At 40.9% G+C, this 20543-nt stretch overlaps 1 protein-coding gene across 12 annotated transcripts in view; it reads left to right on the forward strand.

The window, feature by feature from the left end:
* The window catches only part of GRIK1 (glutamate ionotropic receptor kainate type subunit 1), a 466650-nt gene that overhangs the window by 343513 nt on the left and 102594 nt on the right, over positions 1 to 20543 (forward strand). For all 12 annotated transcript variants that reach the window (XM_059885294.1, XM_059885300.1, XM_059885297.1 and 9 more), the window contains 1 exon segment: positions 12883 to 13026. In XM_059885294.1, coding sequence (XP_059741277.1) covers positions 12883 to 13026 — 144 coding nt within the window.

Below are 20543 nucleotides of genomic sequence, written 5' to 3' on the forward strand. Positions count from 1 at the left end.
TTTTAAGATGCAATTTACCGATAACTGAAAGGCATCATCTCACAGATAAATAAACTTGGGATTTCTCTTCTTTTTCTATCTTTTTTGAACAAGGTACAAATGAAAAAAAAAAAGAAGAAGAAGAAGAAATGAATGAATTAAGTAGTTCTGGATGATTCTGTGTTTAAGGCCCCTGTCTTTTGTTCAAACCTGAAATAACTCTTAAAATATACAAAGTGATCTGATAGATAATGATGGAAAGCATTTTGGTACAAATGAGCCTTGGGATGATTTGAAACATTGCTTTGAATAAGAAGTAGAAAATATCCAAGGAAATGCTAGACTTCTGAAATGAAAGATAAAGAGAGAGAAAAGGAGGGTGGGATGGAGAGAGAGAGAGAGTAAAAAAAAAAAAGCTGCTGGTATATTTTTCCTCCTGGAGTTGTATTCCAATGTGTTCAAATATGGTTCAAAATCTTCTGCCCACCCTCTACCCCCACTTCTCAAACAAGATCTCTATCATAGGATGAGATTGTGAGTCATTTTTACCTGTGTCCCTTGAGCACCACTGAAAGAGTTAGAGCTTGGACTTACCTTAATACAGATGTGAATTCATGCCACACATTAATTATTCATCACAAGTATGTCTTAATTTATAAAAGAAAAAAATTGTCTGTTGTCTTCAATTATACTGAGCTGACGGAAGAGTTTGTGCATATTGACTGAGATGAGACAAAGCACTGAATAAGGCAGATAGAACGATACCGTTCTCACCCAGTCAGGCTGACCAGTCCTGTGGACAGGAAGCATGGCAGCCCCAAGTCCAAAGGATGAGAGACCTGTCTAGAGTTTACTGTAGTCTTCTCATCTAACCAGAGGAGTCACTGTTATTAGCATTGTTGTTGTTGTTATTATTATAAACTATAAAAGGAAATAGGGATTTATTAGAACAGAAGGTGGCTCAGCAGTTTAGTGGGTAGAGCAACTATGTTAGATTATGACATTATTGGTGAAAAGCAGTGGTGACTCTCAGTTGGCCACTAGAAGGCAGATCCCACGGTTACACACATAGAGCTTTGCCACTGATCCTGTGAAGCATAATGTTGACCTGTATTTTTTCCAAAGAGTCCATTTTGCAGTTCACTGTTTCCTTTTGGCTAATTTGGGAGTAGAGAAACAGTCACAGAGAGCTTACAGGGCAAGTATAATAAGGGAAATCAACTCTAAATATTCACTGGAAAGACTGATGCTGAAGCTGAAGCTCCAATACTGTGGCCACCTGATGCGAAGAGCTGACTCATTGGAAAAGACCCTGATGCTGGGAAAGATGGAGGACAAGAGGAGATAGGGGTGAAAGAGGATGAGATGATTGGATAGCCCATCACCGACTTGATGGACATCAGCTCGAGCAAACTCTATGAGAGAGTGAAGGACAGGGAAACCTGGCATGCTGCAGTCCATGGGGTTGCAAAGAGTAGGACACGACTTAGCAACTGAGCAACAGCAGCAACAATAAGGGAATCTGATGGACTGATGGTTGAGTCAGGAAAGCACACCCCAAGCCCCCAAGACCAGGCCCAGTGTTAATAAGTCTTTGTTCTCAAATAGCCTCTGAACTCAAACTCCTGCTTCTCTACCTTAAAGATAAAAACTCCTTTGGTTTCAATACCACTGTGTCTACATATCCCAGATCCATATTTCATTCATTCTTTTTTTTCTAAATTTTTATTGGAGTATAGTTGCTTTACAACATTGCGTTATTTTTTGCTGTGAGTCAGGCATCAGTCAGTTCAGTCACTCGGTCGTGTCTGACTCTGTGACCCCATGGACTGCAGCAAGCCAGGCCTCCCTGTCCATCACCAACTCCCAGAGTTTACTCAAACTCATGTTCATTGAGTCAGTGATGCCATCCAACCATCTCATCCTCTGTTGTCCCCTTCTCCTCCCACCTTCAATCCCTCCCAGCATCAAGGTCTTTTCCAACGAGTCAGCTCTTCGCATCAGGTGACCAAAGGATTGGAGTTTCAGCCTCAACATCAGTCCTTCCAATGAACACCCAGGACTGATCTCCTTTAGGATGGACTGGTTGTATCTCCTTGCAGTCCAAGGGACTCTCAAGAGTCTTCTCCAACACCACAGTTCAAAAGCATCAATTCTTCGGCACTCAGCTTTCTTTATAGTCCAACTTTCACATCCATACATGACCACTGGGAAAACCATAGCCTTGACAAGATGGACCTTTGTTGTTGGCAAAGTAATGTCTCTGCTTTTCAATACTCTATCTAGGTTGGTCATAACTTTCCTTCCAAGGAGTAAGCATCTTTTAATTTCATGGCTGCAATCACCATCTGCAGTGATTTTGGAGCCCCAGAAAATAAGGTTTGTCACCATTTCCATTGTTTTCCCATCTATTTCCCATGAAGTGATGGGACCGGATGCCATGATCTTTGTTTTCTGAATGTTAAGTTTTAAGCCAACTTTTTCACTCTCCTCTTTCACTTTCATCAAGAAGCTCCTTAGTTCTTCTTTGCTTTCTGCCATAAGGGTGGTGTCATCTGCATATCTGAGGTTATTGGTATTTCTCCTGGCAATCTTGATTCCAGCTTGTGCTTCTTCCAGCCCAGCGTTTCTCATGATGTACTCGGCATAGAAGTTAAATAAGCAGGATGACAACATACAGCCTTGACGTACTCCTTTTCCTAGTTGGAACCAGTGTATTTTTCCACATCCAGTTCTAACTGTTGCTTCCTGACCTGCATACAGATTTCTCAAGAGGCAGGTCAGGTGGTCTGGTATTTCTATCTCTTTCAGAATTTTCCACAGCTTGTTGTGATCCACACAGTCAAAGGCTTTGGCATAGTCAATAAAGCAGAAATAGATGTTTTCTGGAACTTTCTTGCTTTTTTGATAATCCAGTGGATGTTGACAATTTGATCTCTGGTTCCTCCGCCTTTTCTAAAACCAGCCTAAACATCTGGAGGTTCACAGTTCATGTACTGCTGAAGCCTGGCTTGGAGAATTTTGCTCATTGTTTTACTAGCATGTGAGGTGAGTCCTGCATACATCTACATATATCCCCCCTTTTCTGGATTTCCTTCCCATTTAGAATACCACAGAGCAATGAGTAGAGTTCCCTGTGCTATACAGTAGGTTCTCATTAGTTATGTTTTATACATAGTGTAATAGTGTATATAGGTCAGTCTCAATCTCCAAGTTATCCCACAGCACCTTTCCCCACTTAGTGTCCATGTTTGTTCTCTATGTCTATATCTCTTTTTCTGCTTTGCAAATAGGTTCATCTTTACCATTTTTCTAGATTCCACATTTTGGGCTAATATGAAATACTTGTTTTTCTCTTTCTGACTTACTTCATTCTTGCATCTCTAGCATTTGCTGCTTCCAGTGCTCGGAACGTCCTCCTAATGAGGTTTGCTCAAAGGTTACATCACTGAAGACACCTTCTATGGACCTGCTACCTAGTCTAGAACCCCCTGTTCCTCTTATTCTCCCTCCCCTAACCTGTTTTACTTTTCTTTGTAGCCCTTATGCCAATATGTCATATTCAGATTTGTTTGTTTGGTGCCATCACCTACAAAAATATAAACTCCATGAAGCTGGAAATTTTGTCTTTTCATATTTTGCTCTATTCTCAACACTAGGAAAAGGCTGGCACAAAACAGACCTTCAATAAACATGTATTTAATAAAAGAATTAATGTACTAAATAATTGAGGTCTACTATGTGTAAATTGAGGTCTACTAATACTCAAGATATTAAATGAAAAATATTCACGTAGCCCTGAGATAATACTGCAAAAGTCCAAAGAGAGCATCTATAAACGAGAAATGGGCATGATTAATAAAAATAGAGATTATTCTAATGTAATAATATTATTTCAAAAAATTAGACATACACTAACCACTATCAATAATTAAGTAATACTTTTTTAATGGACTTGCTTTCTCCAAAATTGCATGCCATTTCCTCACTGTTCTCCGAAGTAAATCTCCCTGTAGCCCTTTATCTTTGTGTGTGCCACATACATGCACAGATGCCCTTATGAACATAAAATATATTTTTAAAAACCTATGTATTTTGACATTCCATCTACTTATCTACTTTTCTTTTCAATTTTTTAGCAATTAAGAATTTCTTAGAACATTATACACTAAAAATATCTTCAAAGCATATTATTATGTCAGAACACATTCAAACCTTAAAATATGTAAGTCCAAGAATTTTGACTTCAGATGTAAGAAATATATATATTAATAATAAAAATATTGACATTAAAAACAGGGTCAAAATTGAGTTAAGAAAACTGTTACTGAGTCAAGAGTACAAAAATAGTGAAACTCATTATTTAAAAACACCTTGAGATTAAAAAAAAGTGTTTTATCAACTGAAGTGTTAGTTAACTGAATAGAGTGATTTTGTATAAAGTGTACTTCATTTATTTTCTCTACATTTAAATTTCTCTCTTGGACTAATTCAATCTATTGGGTTTTGAGGATAGATTTTAATGGAGCGGCCCATTCTCAGATGGATTCTTCTCTGATTATGAACCAAAATTCCGTGTGATTCTATATGGCATCAGTTCAGTTCAGTTCAGTTGCTCAGTCGTGTCCAGCTCTTTGCGACCCCATGAATCGCAGCACGCCAGGCCTCCCTGTCCATCACCAACTCCCGGAGTTCACTGAGACTCACGTCCATCGAGTCAGTGATGCCATCCAGCCATCTCATCCTCTGTCATCCCCTTCTCCTCCTGCCCCCAAATCCCTCCCAGCATCAGAGTCTTTTCCAGTGAGTCAACTCTTCGCATGAGGTGGCCAAAGTACTGGAGTTCAGCTTTAGCATCAGTCCTTCCAAAGAACACCCAGGGCTGATGTCCTTCAGAATGGACTGGTTGGATCTCCTTGCAGTCCAAGGGACTCTCAAAAGTCTTCTCCAACACCACAGTTCAAAAGCATCAATTCTTCGGCACTCAGCCTTCTTCACAGTCCACCTCTCACATCCATACATGACCACAGGAAAAATCATAGCCTTGACTAGGTGGACCTTTGTTGGCAAAGTAATGTCTCTGCTTTTGAATATGCTATCTAGGTTGGTTATAACTTTCCTTCCAAGGAGTAAGCGTCTTTTAATTTCATGGCTGCAGGAAACAACAAAGCATTGATCTGCCTTCCCAGTTCTTCAAGTGCATTCACAATATGAAGTTAAGTCAGTACCCTTATCTCACATGTAACTGTTTCCTGTAATGATGAACCATAGAGAAGACAACTTTGAGTCTCCAACTTGAGTGTCACCCTGAGTGTCTACTGCCCTCGTGTCTACCCTTGTGATACAACAAGCAGTGGGATTTGGTAGAAAAAGCAAGATCTTTCCAGATTAAGAAAACCTAGTTTAGTCCTTCCTATGTCCCTGAATAACTAAATATCCTAAATTGTGTAGCCTTTCTGAACCTCCTAGCTCATCTGCATTCTGTATAATAATACTTTATGGTGTTACTTTACAAATTCAATTAGGTAACATACACAAAGCCTTTAGGACATAGTATTGAATTTATGTAATGGTACCTGCTGTTTTGCCAATTTGTATTCAATGAAAGAAGAACAAAAGACTTTCTGAAAGAGATTCTATCTTATTCAAGGCAGGGTCCAATTCTCTACAAAGACACACATTCTTCTGTTTGCAAGTCTAGTCCAAGATGGCCTGTTCCCTGGGATCTGTGTGACCTGTGTGACCTGTATGACCAATGGCATCACCCAGTTCTGTTTTCCAACTCTGCATAAATCCTCTTTTCCTTATTCCTGTCTTTCTCAAAAGCTGGCAAATACTCATTGAGATTCTCAGTATGCCAACTTCTGTGCCAGATTTCACTAGAACTGCTCTCTTAATTCAGAGAATGCAATGGCACCCCACTCCAGTACTCTTGCCTGGAAAATCCTATGGATGGAGGGGCCTGGTGGGCTGCAGTCCATGGAGTCGCTGAGGGTTGGACATGACTGAGTGACTTCACTTTCACTTCTCACTTTCATGCATTGGAGAAGAAAATGGCACCCCACTCCAGTGTTCTTGCCTGGAGAATCCCAGGGACGGGGGAGCTTGGTGGGCTGCCATCTATGGGGTTGCACAGAGTCGGACACGACTGAAGTGACTTAGCAGCAGCAGCAGCTCTCTTAATTACTGAATTTCTAGATAATGAGTACAAGGTTGTATCTTCGCTACCTTCCGCAACCTTCTTCCAAACCCAAGCTCACTTACAAGTTGCTCTTCCCTACTTCCTGAGTGCTCACCAACTCTCCTAGCACTTTGGCTCCCTCAGAAGCATCCACCCCACCACCTTGTGTTCCCTTGCAGGAATCTTAATAGCCAAAACACGAGCCTTTGCACCCTTATCAGAATCATCCTTGTTTCAAGGGGCGTGTCTCAGAAGAGAAGGAAACCAGCTAATTCATACTAAGAGGCAAATTGCTGTTAGCTCTATGTGTGGGTGAGATATTAACATTTTAATAGAGGGAACTGGGAAATGGGGGGGATGAGATACTATTTGAAAGCATTTCCCTCCTAGAGGAATGACTTGTTTATCCATATCAGGGTAATGTGAATGTTCCAAATTTGGAGAGAAGATGGAAAATCCATATATTTCACATATTTGCTCTCCAAAGACTGGGTCTCCCTTCAGCACCCTGATCTCCTCTAGGTTTTTCCAACAACAGCAACATGCTAGACAGGGAGAAAAATGTGGAGACTCCATAAGGTTGTCTCAGGCTCTCATCCCTAAGGTGACATAGCATCTCATTGGTTTGTATTGGGGTCCCCAAGGCCACTTTATTGGGGTCCCCAAGAGCTTCCCTGGTGACTTGGATGGTAAAGAATCCACCAGCAAAGTGGGAGACCTGGGTTCGGTCCCTGGGTTGGGAAGATCCCCTGGTGAAGGGAAGGGCTACCCACTCCAGTATTCTGGCCTGGAGAATTCCATGGACTGTATAGTCCATGGGGTCACAAAGAGTTGGAAATGACTGAGTGACTTTAACTTTCACTTAGGAGGACTCAGAAATCAGAAAAGGTGTTATAGTCATAGTTACAATTTATTACAGTGAAAGAGTACAGATTAATATCAACAAAAGTCACAGAGACCAAGTCTGCTTTGACAGTGCTTTATTCTCTCAGCAAAGATGTGTGACAAAACGTATATGAATTGGTGCCAACCAGAGAAGCTCATCTGAGCCTCAGTGTCCAGGGATTTTATGGGGGGAGGGGGGGCAGTCACAAAGGCATAGAGCACCTACCCAGCTAGCCTCAGTTAGTCTCCAGTCGCTCCAGAGGTCAAACTGATATGACAAGGTCCAGAGCACCAAGTGAACAAAAATAGGCAATCCCTATGAGTCACACTGTTAGCATAAACTGTTTGCATTACCTATGACGCCAGTGATGCAAAGACACTCTGATTAGGCAGAATATTCTAAAGAGGTAATCGCCCAGAAGTCAGTCAAAGACTAGTCCTTTCTTTGGAATTTGAAGAGTTGGAGCACCCTCAGTCCTCTGAGTTAATCCTTTATTGCACATCATGATAAGCACTGGAAAGAAGTCCACTTTCAATGTGCCTATTTTGTGATCCATGTGCTGTAAAAATATTCTCTTAGAGACACTGAGCATGTGGTGTCTTCTAAGCTTTACATGTAAATAGAATGTGAAAACAAACACATTTGGAAGAATAAAATTTGAAACACTGGCCATTTTTTTTTTGTATATATTTACTTAAAATGGCTTGAGAGTTGCTGTTTGGTAAGCAGGCCCCTAGCATAAAACTGTAAAGGGGAGGAAATTCACTGGTACTTTATTAGTGCTATAAAGTACTTAAATGTTTCCTCAATTGAAGAAAACATTGTATAAAAAGGGAAGCATAGGTTTAGAATAAATGATTTTCTTCTTTGAATTTGGAAAGCACCAATCTGGCCTATAGTTTTGAATCCTGTTATTACTTAGCTCAGTATAGAGACAACCTTGACAAAGAAAGTTGAAATTCTAGTCACTAAGTGTATAGAAAATTTAGACCTTTGGAATTCCTCTCCTCACACTTCTCTATCAAATCAATCATCAATCAGCCAATTAGTGAATATACATACAAATGTATATTTTAAAAAGGTACATTCCAAGGCTCAAAAGTCCCAAGTCCCCATAGCATCAGAGTTGAGAACATACGCTCTGAACTCAGCGTTCATCCCAAGATGAAATCCTTGCTCCTACCCTTACTGGCTATATAACTTTAGGCAACTTATTATTAAAGTTATTTCTGGTACATTCAAGCCTCAATTTCTCTGGCTGTACTTGGGTTTTCCTGGTGGCTCAGACAGTAGAGAATCTGCCTGCCAATGCAGAAGACATGGGCTTGATCCCTGGGTCTGGAAGATCTCCTGGAGAAGGAAATGGCTATCCATTCCAGTCTTTTTTTTTTTTTTTTTTTTTGCCCACTCGTCTTCTTACATGGAGAAGTCCATGGACAGAGGAGCTTGGGGGACTACAGTAAACAGGGTGACAAAGAGTCAGACATGATTAAGCGACTAACACTTTCACTCTTCACTCTCAAAATGGGGAAAATACCTACTTTGAAGGTTTAATTTTAGTAATTAAAGAAGATAACAGGTAAAATGCCTATAGTGTCGCAGTTCAGTTCAGTTCAGTCACTCAGTCATGTCCAACTCTTTGCAACCCCATGAATCACAGCATACCAGGCCTCCCTGTCCATTACCAACTCCCGGAGTTCACCCAAACCCATGTCGATCGAGTCAGTGATACCATCCAGCCATCTCATCCTCTGTCATCCCCTTCTCCTCCTGCCCCCAATCTTTCCCAGCATCAGAGTCTTTTCAAATGAGTCAGCTCTTCGCATCACGTGGCCAAAGTATTGGAGTTTCAGCTTCAACATCATTCCTTCCAATGAACACCCAAGACTGATCTCCTTCAGGGTGGACTGGTTGGATCTCCCTGAATTCCAAGGGACTCTCAAGAGTCTTCTCCAACACCAAGGTTCAAAAGCATCAATTCTTTGGTGTTCAGCTTTCTTTATAGTCCAACTCTCACATCCACACATGACCACTGGGAAAACCATAGCCTTGACTAGACAGACCTTTGTTGGCAAAGTAATGTCTCTGCTTTTGAATATGCTGTGTAGGTTGGTCATAACTTTCCTTTCAAGAGTATGTGTCTTTTAACTTCATGGCTGCAATCGCCATCTTCAGTGATTTTGTAGCCCAAAAAAATAAAGTCTGACGCTGTTTCCACTGTTTCCCCATCTATTTCCCAGGAAGTGATGGGACCGGATGCCATGATCTTAGTTTTCTGAAAGTTGAGTTTTAAGCCAACTTTTTCACTCTCCTCTTTCACTTTCATCAAGAGGCTCTTTAGTTCTTCTTTGCTTTCTGCCATAAGTGTTGTGTCATCTACATATCTGAGGTTATTGATATTTCTCCCAGCAATCTTGATTCCAGCTTGTGCTTCCTCCAGCCCAGCGTTTCTCATGATGTACTCTGCATAGAAGTTAAATAAGCAGGGTGACAATATACAGCCTTGACATACTCCTTTTCCTATTTGGAACCAGTCTGTTGTTCCATGTCCAGTTCTAACTGTTGCTTCCTGACCTGCATACAGATTTCTCAAGAGGCAGGTCAGGTGGTCTGGTATTTCCATCTCTTCCAGAATTTTCCACAGTTTATTGTGATCCACACAGTCAAAGGCTTTGGCATAGTCAATAAAGCAGAAATAGATGTTTTTCTGGAACTCTCTTGCTTTTTCCATGATCCAGCAAGTGTTGGCAATTTGATCTCTGGTTCCTCTGCCTTTTCTAAAACCAGCTGGAACATCTGGAAGTTCATGGTTCATGTATTGCTGAAGCCTGGCTTGGAGAATTTTGAGCATTACTTCACTAGCATGTGAGATGAGTGCAATTGTGCGGTAGTTTGAGAATTCTTTGGCATTGCCTTTCTTTGCGATTGGAATGAAAACTGACATTTTCCAGTCCTGTGGCCACTGCTGAGTTTTCCAAATTTGCTGGAATATTGAGTGCAGCACTCTCACAGCATCATCTTTCAGGATTTGAAATAGCTCAACTGGAAATCCATCACCTCCACTAGCTTTGTTCGTAGTGATGCTTCCTAAGGCCCACTTGACTTCACATTCCAGAATGTCTGGCTCTAGGTGAGTGATAACATCATCATGATTATCTTGGTCACGAAGTTCTTTTTTGTACAGTTCTTCTGTGTATTCTTGCCATCTCTTCTTAATATCTTCTGTTTCTGTTATGTCCCTAGTATCTAGAATGTAGTTAATTGCCAATGGATATTGATCAGGTTGACCTATTATTTATAATCATTAAATCACCATACAAATACTTGGTTTAGATGCAACTTAGCTTTGTCGTTGAGACCATAAACCCTAGCACCAACTTCCTGTGTTTGAATCTTAGCTTTCTCATCACTAGTTTGGGGACAACATTTAACTGTGTCAATTCTTCATCCACAAAGGCGTAGAAATTATGGTGAAGACACAATGACTGCAAAATATTTGGAAGAGTACCTGACATATAAACCAATGTATGTGCATGCTCAGTTGTGTCCAACTCTTTGTGACCCTACGGATTGTAGCTAACCTGCCAGGCTCCTCTGTCAATGGGATTTTCCCAGCAAGAGTACTGGAGTGGGCTGTCATTTCTTCCTCTAGGGGATCTTTCCAACCCAGGGATCAAACCCATATCTCCTGTGTCTCCTGCATTACAGGAATATTCTTTACTGCTGAGCCACTTGGGAAGCCCTGACATATAGTTCAGTTCAGTTCAGTCGCTCAGTTGTGTCTGACTCTTTGCAACCCCATGAACTGCAGAACGCCAGGCCTCCCTGTCCATCACCGACTCCTGGAGTTCACTCAAACTCATGTCCATCCAGTCGGTTTTGCCATCCAGCCATCTCATCCTCTGTCGTCCCCTTCTCCTCCTGCCCCCAATCCCTCCCAGCACCAGAGTCTTTTCCAATGAGTCATCTCTTCGCATGAGGTGGCCAAAGTACTGGAGTTTCAGCTTTAGCATCATTCCTTCCATAGAACACCCAGGACCGATCTCCTTTAGAATGGACTGGTTGGATCTCCTTGCAGTCCAAGGGGACTCTCAAGAGTCTTCTCCAACACCACAGTTCAAAAGCATCAATTCTTGGCGCTCAGTCTTTCTTCACAGTCCAACTCTCACATCCATACATGACCACAGGAAAACCATAGCCTTGACTAGACGGACCTTTGTTGTGCTCTATAAATGTCAGCTATTATGATAGACTGCATTTTTAAAAGTCCCATTCTGTCAATAGATAGGCCTTAGACTAGTCACTTAATTTCCCTGAATTCAGTTTTCTGATCTGTAAAATTGATTATATTAGCCTTGAACTGAAATGATCAGAATATTTTTAAGCTTTAAGAAGTATCACCATCATGGCTTCTACATATCACTCATATTAAGTGTGAGTGAAGCAATTAATCTTAGAAATACATCATAAAACCTTGGAATTATACAGTTTTCACAAAAATTATTTTATTTTAAGCATGAAATAACATTAATTCCTTCATCTAACATTTTTTAAACAACTTTCACGTGTCAAGAATTGTGCTAGCCACTAAAAAAATGAAGTTTAGCACTTTTATCGAGAAAGAGATATAAAAAGATTAATATATGAAAAATGCGATGATAGAGATTGCCTAGAATAATAAGTATTCAAAGTAGACATATTCTCTGGACTCAAAGAATGATAGAATACAAGATGTAATTCCCCTTATTTTCTCTTTCTATCTCCATCAAGACATGTTCAATAAATGTTGAATAAATATCTGCTGTATAAATCATCTTATTTTGGAAAACTACATCATAGTCTTCATTCTGTGACCTAGATTTTTGGTTTAACTATACAAATTATTGGTTATCTGTATGAACCTACACAAATCAATATACTGCCTGGAGGTCAGTTTCCTAAATAATAATAGCTTGATTCATCTGTTCTGTTTATTTTGTGGGGTTGTTGAGAATTTCAAATGAACTAGTTTGAAGTTGCTATGAAAATCCTCAAGTAAAATGCAAAGTTATTATATGATGTTATCCTTAAAAAAAAAAAAAGCACAGGGTAGTACTTCAGAAAATACTGAGAGTATTATGTGAAATTTTGCAAATGAGAGAAATCTTATGAGTTGAAGAATGACATGGCCAACCCCCTGGACCCAAAGGAATGGCTAGTTCCAATGTCTATCAGGAAAGCAAGTGCTAACAAGAACACATATTTTTTGAGCAAGCTGCAGAGGTCTGTTTTTCTGAGGGTCTCTTCAAATCTGCTATTGAATTTCATTCTATGACTACAGCCTTCTTGACTCTGGTCAATGGAAGTGCCCAATATCAGTATCTTTATCTAGAAATCACATGTTAATTTTGCTCACAGCACTCCCTTTCTACAAAATATAATCAAGTAAATAGACAAGAGATAGGTAGACACTGAGAGACCAAATCTGATACTGAAATATTGAGCTTCTAACTCAATGTATTGATAGTTGATCTTAACACTGGGTTTAACAAAAAACACTCCAAACATACCAGTTCCCTGAATCAGGTCTTTTGTGGCTGATTCAAGTTGCTTTTTTCTTTTCTTCTTTTTTTTAAAGAACTTGAAGCAGAGCCATGACTACAATTTACTCCAGGGTACCAAGGTATTATTTTAGAGAAAAATAGCTATGGGAGAAGGAAAAGTGTTCAGCTGGAGAATAAATGGCTGTTGAGATTGGACAAATAGGAAATAAGGAAGTGGGCAGAGTGATTACGCAAGTAAACAGGAATATAAGCAAAGGTGGAATTGAAGATGTGGCTTGTGTTTTCCTCCACAGACTGAAGCTGCTCTGATGTATGACGCTGTGTACATGGTGGCCATTGCCTCCCACCGGGCTTCCCAGCTGACCGTCAGCTCCCTACAGTGCCACCGACACAAGCCGTGGCGCCTTGGGCCCAGATTTATGAATCTGATCAAAGAGGCAAGTGACACTTGTTTACAGTTTGGCTCTTCCTTTGGCTTACTGCTTCTGGACTTGTCCACATGGTGAAGTCTTCCCATTTGGCTCTGTTGGCATGATGTCATTTGGTGAGGTCCTTCCCATTTGGCTCTGTTGGCGTGATGTCTGTGAGAGAGGAGATGCCATCATGAACCTATCTGCTGGGAATTCACTGGTAAAAAATTGTGTAGAAGAACTACCAGGAACTTTCCAGTGTGATGATGAGAAGTTTTCAAAAGCTACCAGATTATAACATGCACCTTCCTTTATTGCAACTCAGGCCCCAGCTGCTTCTGGCCCTCCACAAGTGTTCATAATAACTCACAGGTGCTTATTCTATGGCCTGTTGAGTCATGAGATAGGTCAGTCCATCACTGAAGAGAATTAGAGATAGTTTCCCCATTCTTAGCCTCTAGTCCCAGTGGTTTCCCTAAGTCGTGGGTTCTATAGGACTGAACAGAGGGAGCTCTTTGTTCTAATGATACACTGATTATTTCACCAATTGTCAGCAAACTGAAAAATCTGGTACCTTTCGAAACCTACACCATGTACTGAAGGATTTTCAAGAGCACAGGGTTGAGAGAGGAGGTGATCTCAATATTACCTTACCCTGGGCACCCTTCCCTTTTCTCAAAGACAATTTAATTTCTCTTCACTAGATCCTGTTCTAAGATCTTGAGATGCCTTCTAGATATGTATTCTTGGATTATCTCTGACCCCAACACATACCTCGGAGTGTGTCTGGATTTGAAAAGGTGAAATAAGGTATCTGGGGGCAGGCGAGTCTGACTGAGGATACATATGCTGTGATGCTGTTCTAATGCTTTATGGGATCAGAGATTTACCTCTCAAGTGAAGAGTATCTTTATTCCTTTCTGCACTGGAGAAGGTTGGGGTGAGACAAAGTCTTAACAGAGAAGAATGGCAGGGAGCACAGTATAAGAAAAGAATGCCCAGTCAAGAGGAAGGGTGATATCTAAAGAAAGATATCTACTTTGGGCTTTATCTCTGCTGATCTCTTGAGCACCTACAGGCTCTTCTATCTACTTCTTCTTTGAAGTCTGACTCTAATCTGTCAGGGTCAGGATGAGAGAGACAGGAGGTATGAAGGTTAACAGACTACCCAGGCTCCAAACCAAGGTTATTTACAAGGCTGAGACTGAAGTGTGGCAAGCAACAAAGTGCCTTGAACACACGATCTAAGGAGGCACTCACTCTCAAATTTGACTCTTGCACATGCAGGAGACTGAGAAGGAATGTTTCCTTAAATTTTGTGCCCTGGGCACCTCTCTTACCTCACTCTATTCCTGGCAAGGTTATTTGGGTTTAAATTCCAGCTCCACTAACATGTATGAGCAATATAACCTGGGTAAGTTACTTAGACTCCCTGTGTCTCAGTTTTCTCATCTGTAAAATGGGAATAACACCTTCTATCTCACATAAGTATTGTGAGGATAACGAGTAAAGTTAATTCTTAGGAAGAACAGGACAGGGACATAATAAGAATCTGAAATATGAGCTATTCTCTTACTGTTGGAAAGGACTGCTCACAACAGCCCTCATTCGGCTTTACTGAGGATGATGCCAGGAATTTAAAACTGGCAACAGCAACAACAGCAACGAAGAAATCACAATTGGGCATGAAATGAAATATGCTTTCTGACAGTTACACAAATCTGACATACTGTGCCTAATAGGAAAACATCACACAGCCTCTCCTTTCCCCATAGAGATCATGGTTATGTCCTGAATCGCCATTCAGACCACCTTGATCTTTAACAACAAAACAGCTTGTTTCCTTTTATCTCATCCCAGCACAAGAAGAGGCATGAGACCACATTACAGTTTGGGATCAAACACTCTGGGGCACCCCAAGCACCTTTTTTCTTGTATTTGAGTTGCATACAAAGGTGAAATTACTAAGTCATATTTAGATATGTATAAAGAAATAATGAGCTCGAAGAGGAGGGACCACATTGAAAGCAAAACAGCATTTTACATTCATTTACTCCAAAGAATAAATTCCCTATTCTCAGGCTCCACAGCTGGGGTACAAGAAGATATGCATTAGAAAGCTTAAGTTCATGTTTTCTTTTGTCTCCTGAGTCACGATGTCTTCTGCTGCCTTTGGCAGGGTTTAGGCACCTGCAGTAAAGATGGGAAATCAGATAAAGAGTGATGCCCTGGCCTGTTGAAAGACTTGCACTGAGGGGACTTTAAAAGAAACTAAAGCATGCAAAAGTGAGAACATGCAGAAGTTTCTTTCAGTGAATACCTAATACAACAAGACTGCAGCCATCAGATTTGATCTGTTGTTGTTGTTTAGTCTCTCTGTTTTTGTTGTTGTTGTTTAGACTCCTTGCGACCCCATGGCCTATAGCCTGCCAGACTCCTCTGCCCATGGGATTTCCTAGGCAAGAATACTGGAGTGGGTTGCCATTTCCTTCTACAGGAGATCTTCCCAATCTAGGGATCGAACCTGTATCTCCTGAATTGGCAGGTGGATTCTTTACCACTGAGCCACCAGGGAAGCCCATCAGGTTTGATTAGGAAACATAATCCTAATCCTTGGTCCTTTCTTTGAGTAACTGTTACTTTCTAAGCTATTTCCAAACCTGTAATCAGAAGTAATGTAAAGAAGCAAGTCAGCAGATTGCATGTATGGGAGAAGATCAAATTCGTCACAGGAGGTAAATTTCTCGAGCAGGAGGTACTTGCAATGTGCACTAACACCTGACAATCCACACATCGTTTAGAATCAGGAAGGCTTTCAGACAGGTCTCTCAAGCTAACTACCTTTCATTGTTTCAGGCTGACCAGAAAGAGAGAAAGAATTAAAGAATATTTTAAACATGATAGGGTATGTTATAGTGTTATCTCTTTGGGTTTTTGCTAAATGAGTAAAATGATGAGATTATATCATATTAGGATTATATCATATGAGGAGATTATAATCTCCACTCAACAACCGGAACTCCATTATACAAGTAATATTAACTTAGGTAACGCTAGTGGTAAAGAACCCACCTGCCAATGCAGGAGACAGAAGACATGCGGGTTCCTGGAGAATCCCCATGGACACAGGAGCCTGGCGGGCTACAGTCCATAGGGTCGCAAAGAGTCAGACACGACTGAAATGACTTAGCACACAACTTAGTACAGGAGATATCTCTCTGAAATTATAAAATGTGGTTTCTACTGTCTACCAATATAAATTCTATCAGTATACAGTGGAGGAATGGCAGACTTCATCCACGTTCATTAGAATCCTCACTGTTGAGCAGGATATGCAGGGTCCATAGTGATCCCTTCAGGACCTCCTATGCCACGTCTCTCATCTCCTGCTTCCATCCCAACACTCACTGAACTCATTGTGACTCCCTGAACTTGCTGTATGCTCCCCCCAAATTCTCTTGCCTCTGATTGAAGTGCCTCCTCTGGGTCATCCTTTATGATCCAGTTCAAGCACTAGCTCCTGACTATGGCCCCAACTCACAAATTCAGGCCCCTGTCCTTCATTACAGCTGTTGTTAGACCATCATAGTGGGTTGTATGTCTGTCTCCAAGCTGTGCTTTTCCGGTCTCAATTCCCTAGTACTTGCACACATTGAACGTAAAATGAGCACCCAATAAATAGTAGATGAGTGGGTAAGTGAACGAATGAACATCAAAATACCTGAAGAACACACACAATCTATGAACAAGAATTACAGTCATTCAACCCTGCATGAATATCATATCCAGACACAATTCAATAAGACAGAAATGAGAGCTGGGACTAGACTCATCTACTGAGGTCATAGATTCTAGTGGAAGAGTGAGTCAGGGGTCTTAGGAAGAGACCAGGACATCACTTTGCTGACAAAGGTCCATATAGTCAAACTTATGGTTTTGACATTAGGCATCTACATATGTGAGAGTTAGACTATAAAGGAGGGTGTTGTTCATTCCCTCAATTGTGTCCAGTTCTTTGTGACCCCATGGACTGCCGCACACCAGTCTTCTCCATCCTTCACCATCTCCTGGAACTTGCTCAAACTCATGTTCATTGAGTCGGTGATGCCATCCAACCATCTCATCCTCTGTCGTCCCCTTCTCCTCCCACCTTCAATCTTTCCCAGCAACAGGGTCTCTTCTAACGAGTCAGCTCTTCACATCGGGTGGCCAAAGTATTGGAGCTTTAGCTTTAGCATTAGTCCTTCCAATGAATATTCAGGACTGATTTCCTTTAGGATTGACTGATTTGATCTCCTTGCTTTCCAAGAGACTCTTAAGAGTCTTCCCCAACACTACAGTTCAAAAGCATCAATTCTTCAGCACTCAGCTTTCTTCACAGTCCAACTCTCACATCCATACATGACCACTGGAAAAACCATAGCTTTGACTAGATGGACCTTTGCTGGCAAAGTAATGTCTTTGCTTTTTAATATGCTGTCTAGATTGGTCATAGCTTTTCTCCCATGGAGCAAGCATCTTTTAATTTCATGGCTGCACTCACCATCTGCAGTGATTTTGGAGCCCAAGAAAATAGTCTCTCACTGTTTCCATTGTTTCCCCATCATCTACCAGATGCCATGATCTTCATCTTTTGAATGCTGACCTTTAAGTTTTAACATCAAAACCACTCTCCTCTTTCACTTTCATCAAGAGGCTCTTTTTAGTTCCTCTTCACTTTCTATCGTAAGGGTGGTATCATCTGAATATTTGAGATTATTGATATTTCTCCCAGCAATCTTGATTCCAGCTTGTGTTTCATGCAGCCTGGCATTTTGAATTATGTACTCTGCATATAAGTTCAATAAGCATGATGACAATATATAAACTCTTTTCCCACTTTGGAACCAGTTCATTGTTCCATGTCCAATTCTAACTGTTGATTCTTAACCTGCATACAGATTTCTCATAAGGCAGGTAGGTGTTCTGGTATTCCTATCTCTTGAAGAATTTTCCACAGTTTGCTGTGATCCACACAGTCAAAGACTTTAGCATAGTCAATGAAGCAGAAGTAGATGTTTTTCTGGAATTCTCTTGCTTCTTCTATAATCCAACACACGTTGGCAATTTGATCTCTGGTTCCTCTGCCTTTTCTAAATCCAGCTTGAGCATCTGGAATTTCCTGGTTCATGTATTGTTGAAGTCTATTTTGGAGAATTTTGAGCATTACTTTGCTAGCGTGTGAAATGAGTACAATATTGCATAGGAACCTGAAATGTTAGGTCCATGAATCAAGGCAAATTGAAAGTGGTCAAACAGGAGATGGCAAGAGTGATCACTGACATTTTAGGGATCAGTGAACTAAAATGGACAGGAAGGGGAAAATTTAATTCCTATGACTACTACTGTGGGTAAGAATCCCTTAAAAGAAACGGAGTAGCCCTCATAGTCAGCAAAAAAGTCCAAAATGCAGTACTTGGGTGCAGTCTCAAAAATGACAGAATGATCTCTGTTCATTTCCAAGGTGAGCCATTCAATATCATGGTAATCCAAGTCTATGCCCCAACCACTAATGCTGAAGAAGCTGAAGTTGTACAGTTCTACGCAGACCTACATGACCTTCTAGAACAAAAAACCAAAAAAAAAAAAAGATGTCCTTTTCTTCACAGGAGGCAGGAATTCAAAAGTAGGAAGTCAAGAGATAAGTAACAGGCAAATTTGGGCTTGGAGTACAACATGAAGCAGGGCAAAGGCTAACAGAGTTTTGCCAAAAGAATGCACTGGTCATAACAAACATGGACATCACCTGAAGGTCAATATCGAAATAAGATTGATTATATTCTTTGCAGCTGAAGATGGAGAAGGTCTATACAGTCAGCAAAAACAAGACTGAGTGCTGACTGTGGTTCAGATCATGAACTCCTTATTGCAAAGAAGACTGAGTGCCAAAGAAATGATGCTTTCGAACTGTGGTGCTGGAGAAGACTCTTGAGAGTCCTGTGGTCTGCAAGGAGATCAAACCAGTCAACCCTAAAGGAAGTCAGTCCTGAATATTCATCAGAAGGAGTGATCTGAAGCTCCAATACTTTGGCCACCTGATGCAAAGAACTGACTCATTGGAAAAGACCCTGATGCTGGGAAAGATGGAGGGCAGGGGGAGAAGGGGATGACAGAGGATGAGATGGTTGGATGGCAGCACTGACTCAATGGACATGAGTTTGAGCAAACACGGAGAGATAGTGAGGGACAGGGAAGCCTGGTGTGCTGCAGTTTATGGGGTCACAAAGTGTTGGACACAACTGAGCTACTAAAAAACAAAATATCGTGAACTGGGAATGTAGACCCTGAGATTTAATGTGTTTGTTTTCTGTGTAAACTTACCCCCTTAACCCCTTTTTTCTCAATTGCTTCTTCTACAAATTGAGGATAAAAATATCCACTTTATATGTCTATAAAGATTGCATTTAATATATCAACAGCAGAGCAAAATATCTGCCCTACAGTGGTTGCTCAAAAAGGGTGTGAGTGAAAGTCACTCACTTGTGTCTGACTCTTTGTGATCCCATGGACTATACAGTCCATGGAATTCTCTAGGCCAGAATACTGGAGTGGGTAGCCCTTCCCTTCTCCAGGGGATCTTCCCAAACCAGGGATCATACCCAGGTCTTCCACACTGCAGGCAAATTAAATTGAAGACCCTTGTTAAAAATGTATATCATATAAAGTGGTTGTCAGAAAGAAATGAGGCAACACATATAAAACCTGAAGTATATTGCCTAGCATATGTAAGGACCTTAGTCTTGCTTTTGATATTTGGCATCATCATTGTTATTACTGAGTCAAGATGAAGTGGCAGTGCTTGTAAAAAGGAAGACAGGACCTGGCACAGGAAAATCAGGAGTTCAGTGAAGACTGGCATGCAGACACAAGAGGCCAAATGCAGTGATGCCAGGGAATGAGGGAGCTTTCAGCCATCAAACACACATGATTGTTCCAGAGAGACCCAAAGACATTATTAGGTAACAATCAGGAGTGCTGAGCTCACAGAAAAGCCTGGAAAATCACATCTCAGATCAGTCTAGGAAATTGTAGCTCAAAGTGGGAGGTGAGGAAACTGAAACTCTCCTGCCTGTGACAAGAGCTACTCTGGACCCAGAATAAGTGCTAGCTGGCCATGGGGAAATCAGTGGGAAGATCTATAGAGGTGTATGCATGTCAAAACATCTGGAAGATGAGAGTCTATAGTCACAGGTGCTGGAAAGGGCAGTAAACTGTGCATAGAGCAAAGTGAATCAGATTTTAGGTTAAATCAGTGGTTCTTAGCTATTTTCTGTGGTATGGGCCCTATATCAAAACTGATTTAAATCATAGATCATTATTCCCACAGAAGACATACAAATATGCTTACAATCTCAAGGACCTCATATGCATGCTGCGCTGTTTGAAACTCATGTTATACAATGAATTACCATCTCACACCAATCAGAATGGCCATTATTAAAAAGTCTACAAATAACAAATGCTGGAGGGGGTGTGGAGAAAAGGAAACCTCCTACACAGTTGGT

The sequence above is a fragment of the Bos taurus genome, chromosome 1, assembly GCF_002263795.3.
Source record: "Bos taurus isolate L1 Dominette 01449 registration number 42190680 breed Hereford chromosome 1, ARS-UCD2.0, whole genome shotgun sequence".
Classification (NCBI taxonomy): Eukaryota; Metazoa; Chordata; class Mammalia; order Artiodactyla; family Bovidae; genus Bos; species Bos taurus.